The sequence below is a fragment of the Triplophysa rosa genome, unplaced genomic scaffold (genome assembly GCF_024868665.1).
Source record: "Triplophysa rosa unplaced genomic scaffold, Trosa_1v2 scaffold291_ERROPOS121282, whole genome shotgun sequence".
Lineage (NCBI taxonomy): Eukaryota > Metazoa > Chordata > Actinopteri > Cypriniformes > Nemacheilidae > Triplophysa > Triplophysa rosa.
Window position 1 is genome coordinate 83,180 of NW_026634307.1, and position 7,325 is coordinate 90,504.

The following is a 7,325-nucleotide window of genomic DNA, read 5'->3' on the forward strand; positions in this document are numbered from 1 at the left end:
TAAAACTTAATAAACATAATAAACTAGATTTTAAGGGGTTTAAGGTTGTGGTAAGATGAGACAGTGGGTAAGTTGATCCACCCCCTGTATCTTGGCCACTGAAGACTTTTATTGCCATGTGACCATCAATTTTGGCATGACCCATTATTATTTTTGCACATGGGACAATTGAATAGCATCAATTTACTTAAAAAAATGTTTTTGGCTTGTCAAAGTCAAATATTAGCAGATGTAATGGCTGCTACATGAAAGCCAATTTATCCAGGTATAAAAATATCTATGATGCATTTTGGTGATATCCCAGTGCATAAAACCATGCAAATAATTTAGCTAAATATTATCCTAGATTTGGAATCTAGCTATTTTTTTTCCCAAAATGGCAACCATATGACAAAGTCAGCAAATTTTGTGGGGTATATTAAATCAGTGGTTGAATTTACCCCTTTGACATAAAGTTAACTTTATTCTCTGCATTTTGGATTTGTATATTTTCGATATTAATATTAACTGTAGTTTATCATGTTTATTTGAGCAAACTGAGTTTATTTGAGAGGAACAGTGTACACCAAAGTATACACTAAATCCTTCTCTGATAAAAAAAACAACATTATTTACACCGGATTATATACTTCTCTAACTGTAGTCCCTAATCTCCTAACATGTTTGACATTGAAAGGCAATTGTAACATGCCAAGAATCTACAAAAACAGGCATAGAGAAAGCAGTAATTCATTAGTTTTATTCAGTAAACTCTTTATTTAGTCGGTTTTTGAAAGTTTACAACTTATTTTTGTAAATGATAAAGTTATTTCAGAAATGCAAACAATTAAAGATATTGAACTTAAAACTATATTTGTTAAATAATATTGTTATTTGTAGGGGAAAATTCATTATTAAATTAAATCTTCTTTTTACTTTTTAATAAGAAGGCATAAATTTAAATCCATTTATTATATATGTGTTCTAACAATTTAGATTGATAGGAAACAATTAGGTTAGATACTTTTTATTGTACATATGCCTAGTGTAAATATACTCATAAACAGCAATGACTAAAAATGCCACTTGGATAAAAGTGTGTGATAATTAGATAAAAGTTAATAAAACATTGATTTATTGAGTCAATGCATTATGTCACAGTTCACAGCTAAGGTCTCTGTACAGAATTGTATTTGACATTTAAATTGTTTATGTACTGTAGATAATAAATGACACTATACCGTGTATTAATAATACCCCTATCTCACAGAAGAACTGCATATACATTAAATACAGTAAAACTTATGAGCCATCAGGTTTAAACAAAAAAGTGGTTCACACACACCAAAAGATGTATAGATGGAGATTGGTAGTAATGGGGTAATGCTACACCCCCCTGGCACTACATTTCAGATAAACAGCTGTGGATGTGTTCGTGGTTGGGTGACACCTTGACAGATCTCTCCTGCTACATTTACATTTACATTTAGTCATTTAGCAGACGCTTTTATCCAAAGCGACTTACAGATGAGGGAAACCTCATCATGCTAGCCTTGTTCAAACTCTCCCCCTGTGTTTATTACAGCAAGAGCATGCTGTGCACATCTGTACAAATGGGAAAGAGATTAAAGGTTTTAACGGGTTTAGACTTCTATGAATCTGGACTAAATCTGAGGAGTAATGTGTGTACTCAACTCAACTTTATTTATATAGCGCTTTTTACAATTTTCATTGTTACAAAGCAGCTGTACATAAGACATATTGACTATAAGCAAACCAATTTAAAAAAAGTGTACACACTCCTGGAGACAAATAAAATTGAAAAAACTTGTGCTGGGTCTTTGAAGTCTTTGTTTCACGACTAAAGCAGATTAATAAACCTTCTCTTTGAAGGCTTTAGAGTGTTAGGACTGAGTACAGCCTAATAGCCAATGAGTAAATACTACCCAATAGACATACAGTAGATTTTTTTTCTTTTTTGTACGGTTATCTGTTTAATTTACTTAAAACCAGATCATACAATTATGTAAAGATCTATGTCTGTCTGTCCATCTTGTCTTTGTTTCCATTAAGCAGTGCAGTTACCATGAGTTTTATAGTCTAAAATTCTAAATTCTAAAGTGTAAAGCTTCACATTACAAATATTCTGAAACAAATGATGCACTAGCTTCCTCTGCTGGACAAATGGTACTAGTACAGGTACAGGTCTGTTTTGTGTTTATTAGTATGACTAGAAAATACTTTATTTATTTATTTGTTTGTTTTTATAAATAGCTACATATAGTTTGTTTTTTGTTTAAATTTACACTTACGTTTTTAGTCATTCGGTGATGTTGTAGTTCAGCAATATTTTACACTAAAATCCACTGTATTCACCATGCTGAAACCCTTTTAAAATATAGTTATGATAGTTTTGTAGCTTTTTGACAAATGTATAATTTACAGTTTTTCGCAGTCACTTTTTTGCGTTTTTCAAATCATGCTTAAAATTGACAAAATATGAAGTGCATTTATCAAACAAAAAATCATACAAATGGAATGATTGTAAATGCACAAAGCTGCATTTCTTTCCAGTATGACATTCCCTTTCACATTTACATTTATGCATTTGGTAGACGCTTTTATCAAATGAAAGACCCCTTGGGCACTGCACATGCGGTGTATGTGAAAATCCCAATGCAGTTTTTCTACACCTCCTGATGTCCTGAGCTGTCGGCATATCTTCCCTTGCAATACAGCAATATAAACTTACAATATCTTAAATTACACATACTTTGGTAAATTGAAACAGACACAGAAATGTTATGCTTTTATGGTGTGCACGTGCCATTTCTTGCATATGATATTTAAATACTTGGTATTATTGCAAGATTTTCTCTATGCAAGGTGTATTAATGAAATTTAACTGAAATAAAAACTATGCTGGATTGTTAGAAACTGTAAATTGTTAAATTGATGACATCATCATTTCAGAAAATATACAGATTGGCTGTACACACGAAACCACTGAAACCGACTCAAAACGATGTAGTAGCCTATACACACCAAATCAGCATGTGGCGCTGTAATTCTGTCACTCATCCTCAGGTTGTTCCAAACTTGTATACATGTCTTTGCTCTGCTGCACACAGCGAAAGATATTTGGAAAAATGTCAGTAACCAAACAGTTCTCATCACCCACTTACTGCCATAGTAGGGAAAATCAATAATATGGGAGTCATTGGGGGATGAGATCTGTTTGTTTACTGACATTCTTCTTGTGTTTAGCGGAACAAATACATTTATACAGGTTTGGAACAATCTGTGGCTGACAGCTTAAGGGAGCAGGTATGGTACGTCCGCCCGTGCGCTGCCTGCATGACGTAATTTTCGTCATCAGGAGGGTCCGCGGTCGTCCGCACACCCCGTCCGCGTGCAGCCCATTTTTTGGGGAATGTGGCTGTGGCTACCCGATCCGTCCCGGAAACACGATTTGTTCCGCGCATGCGCGAAACTGACGTCACTTCCTGTTATCGGCGACGTTTTACGACAGTCTTCTCGACCTGGGACCAGCTCGGTTACGTCGTGCAGCCAAACCCCTTTCAATGTGTGTGACAGCGGTATGGATTCCTTTGCATTTTATGAAAGACTTCAAAAATTTCTCTTAAAAGGAGAAATTCCTGACTGTCCTACAGAGCGTCGGAAGGTGAACCGGGCGTCTTCGAATTTTATCATCAAAGGTAATTAAGTTGCGTTAAGCGATTTTATAATTAAAAGGAGAACTGACAATCTGTTACAACCTGGGTCATGTGCTTAATTTACAAAGTTATGTTTAAAATATCGAGCTACATTAACTGTACTTGTTAAATTCCCTTATAGAATAAGAAAACGATAGAAACCTTCACAGAGATGCTAATGGTTTACATTAAAATACTACTATGAACCATTAGCTTTTACCATTAAAACCATTACAATTACATTACATTACCAATAAACCTTCTGCCCTGTCCGAGGTTCTGAATGTTCTGGGCTAGGTTTTCATGATCATTATCTCCGTATTTTGTGTACAGTCCCTGAAGCTGAGAAACACCCCACATCATGATGCTGTTTCCACTACACTTTACTGTTGAGACGGTATTGTACAGGTGTTGAGCAGTGCTTGTTTTTCTCCAGACATGATGCATGAATCTGAGATTCATCAGACCAGAATATCTTGTTCCTGACAGTTTGAAAGATTCGTTGAAGTACGTTTTTGCATATTTCAAGTTTCCATGTGTCTTCACTGAGCAAAGGCTTGAGTCTGGCCACTAAGCCATAAAGCCCAGATTGGTGGAGTGTTGCAGTGATGTTTGTCCTTCTGTAAGTTTCTCCCATCTCCATAAATGATCATGGAGCTCAACCAGAGTAATCATCAGCTTCTTGGTCACCGCTCTAACCAAGACCCTTCCTCATCGATGGCTCAGTTTGGACAGGAGGTCAGCTCAAGTAAGAGATCTGGTGGTTCCAAACCTCTTTCATTGAGGATAAATGGAGGCTACATGCTTCTGTGAACCTTCAATACAGCAGATTGTTTTCAGAAGTCTTCCCCAGATCTGTGCCTTGATACAATCCTGTCTCAAAGCTCTACTGGCAGTTCTTTTGACCTCATGTCTTGGTTTTTACTTTGATATGCATTTTCAGCTGTTGCACACTTTATAGAGAGGTATGTGCCGCTCCAAATCATACTTATTCAATTGAATTTGGCACAGGTTAACTCCACTCGAAGTGTATAAACATTAAGAAGCAAAACTAATGCTTCTGAGCAAAATTTCAAGTGTCCCAGAAAAGGGTGTGAATACTTATGCAATGTACTTATTTTTGTTTTTTATTTTTAATAAATTTGCAAAGCTGTCAGAAATCAGTTTTTTGTTTTGTCATTATTGTGCATGGAGTGTAGATTAATGTAAAAAATATATCATTTAAAGTAGTTTAAGATAAGGCAGCAGCATAACAAAATGTGAATAAAATGAAGGGGGATGAATACTTTTGCAAGCCACTGTATGTATATAACTAAACATGTCTATTACACTGTGCTCTGGAATACTTGATTCTGATTGACCAGTTGAAACATTCCAAGGTTTGATATTCCCAGATAACAAGCACACAAAACTAATAACACATGGTAACCCAGTCTTTATCACACTGTCAGGCTTTATTCTGCGATAACAACCTGCTGCCTGTACATCATCCCTTAACTAAAAATTGCAGTTGTTTTTTAAACTAACTGTGGATGCACTTTTCCTTTTCCAGTTTTTTCCTCAACAGTCCAGTGGGGATTCTTGTGGTGTCTACATGCTGATGGTAAGAATGTTTAATTTATCAAAGCTGTTAGATAATAAAACCTACGTCTTACAGTGTTATTTGTGTTTCACAGTATGCTCTCAGCATCTGCACATCATGTCCCTTAACATTCACAGAGGTAAGCTGGATTTTCACACAAGTATGTCATTTAATTACTGGTATGTGTACATTTTTTTGTGTGTTTGTGTGTTTTAGGAGGAGGTGCCATTGATTCGCCAGTGGTGGTGCATTAACCTCATGGAAAGATTTTGCCTAGAAGGGTATGATAGATTCTACAGATACAATTTCAGTATCTTGGCTGTATTAAGTTAGCTAAAGCTATTACATAGAGTTCATATACATTTACATATATTTTCAAAGGCATGGACAGAGGTTTGCAAACTGGACCGAAGAAGCATCCCAACTCCTTCAGGGGATCGTTGAGCCTATGTTTAGGGTGTCGAAATTCACCACCACCAAACTGTCACCCAGCAGAAGAGTTGTGGATGACAAGGACATTGATAAGGTTAATGATTATACAGTAGTGGTTATACATGAAGCATTTGCATGATTGCTGAATAAATAGTATAACTGTTGTGCCATTTTACTATGTAAGGAATAAATGACTATAGGCCATTTAATTAGTCAACCAATTAGAATGAAGCATAAACTTCATTTACTTCAATAGGTGCAGCAGCCAACCATTGTCCGAGACCTAAATACAGCGTGGTACTGGGTACAGAATCACAGACACTTATTCCGTGGGGAGGTGACAGAGCCTGCCTTTTTGCAGATGAACAGGGGTGATCAACAAAATGCCATCAAGAACCTCTTGGGGGGTCAATTCTCTGAGGCGAAGGATGCCTTTTTGTTTATATTTCATTACCAAGAAGACATGGAAACATTTTTGTCGTACTGTGTTGATGACCAAGGCCTAAAGGTCAATGCTCTGTTCTACAAAGAGATATGTAGTGTGTGCGTTCATGTTTGTATATCCCGGTGGGGACCTAAACCTGAATGCACACCAACACATGGGGACTCGTGTCACCGTGGGGACCAAAATTGAGGTCCCCATGGGCAAAAAAGCTAATAAATTGTACAGAACAATAATTTTTTTTAAATTAAAAATGCAAAAAGTATTCTATGATCATTAGGTTTATGGGTAGGGGATAGAATATACAGTTTGTACAGTATAAAAAACATTACGCCTATGGACTGTCCCCACGGAGATAGTAAACCAGACATGTGCGTGAGTGAGTGAGAGTGTGCGTGAGTGAGTGAGCGAGCGTGCGTGCGTGTGTGTGAGTGAGGAATGGAACAAATGTATAAATAAATTGAAAGAATATATATATAACTGTATTCTGTGTGTTTCTTAAATGCAGTTAAATATCTAGAACAGTTATGTAGAACCTATCTTTAGAAAATGAATAGAAAGAAAACACATAGTATGCACATCTGTATTTTCCAAATTGTGTCTAGCAAATTTAAACAATTCAGTTTAATTTGACCATTTATTTAATTCAATGAAGTTCATTTGTGCCACATATCCGGTAGTTATTTTTTATGACCACCTTAAAACAAACATGCATTATAATTCAGCAACAATTTAACAAGCCAGGAAATATCTCAAAGCATTGTAAGAAACAAATTAAGAAAAAAGAAACTTATACAGATATAATAAATACATTTATTAATAAATGTAATACAAAATGTATAAAAAAATGTATATATTAAACTCCGAGTGTAAAACAACAGCAGTCACGGCATAGCCTACATACCCGAAACTGCCGTAAAGTGTTTCGATTTATTTCAGACAGGAAGTGACGTCAGTTTCGCACATGCGCGGAACAAATCGTGTTTCCGGGACGGATCGGGTAGCCACATAGCCTACATACCCGAAACTGCCGTAAAGTGTTTCGATTTATTTCAGACAGGAAGTGACGTCAGTTTCGCGCATGCGCGGAACAAATCTTGTTTCCGGGACGGATCGGGTAGCACACGCGGACGTGATGCGTACAACAGCGCATGCGCGAGAAAAGTGCCCTAGT

At 36.3% G+C, this 7,325-nt stretch overlaps 1 protein-coding gene across 1 annotated transcript; it reads left to right on the top strand.

Moving 5' to 3' along the window:
• Positions 1–3,513: 3,513 nt before the first annotated feature.
• Positions 3,514–6,544, top strand: LOC130550340 (uncharacterized). The gene is made up of 6 exons (XM_057327781.1): positions 3,514–3,698; positions 5,248–5,298; positions 5,372–5,416; positions 5,494–5,558; positions 5,659–5,803; positions 5,966–6,544. Exons 2-6 carry the CDS (start codon positions 5,290–5,292, stop codon positions 6,341–6,343), a joined length of 642 nt encoding a protein of 213 aa, XP_057183764.1. The 5' UTR covers positions 3,514–3,698; positions 5,248–5,289; the 3' UTR covers positions 6,344–6,544.
• Positions 6,545–7,325: the final 781 nt, after the last annotated feature.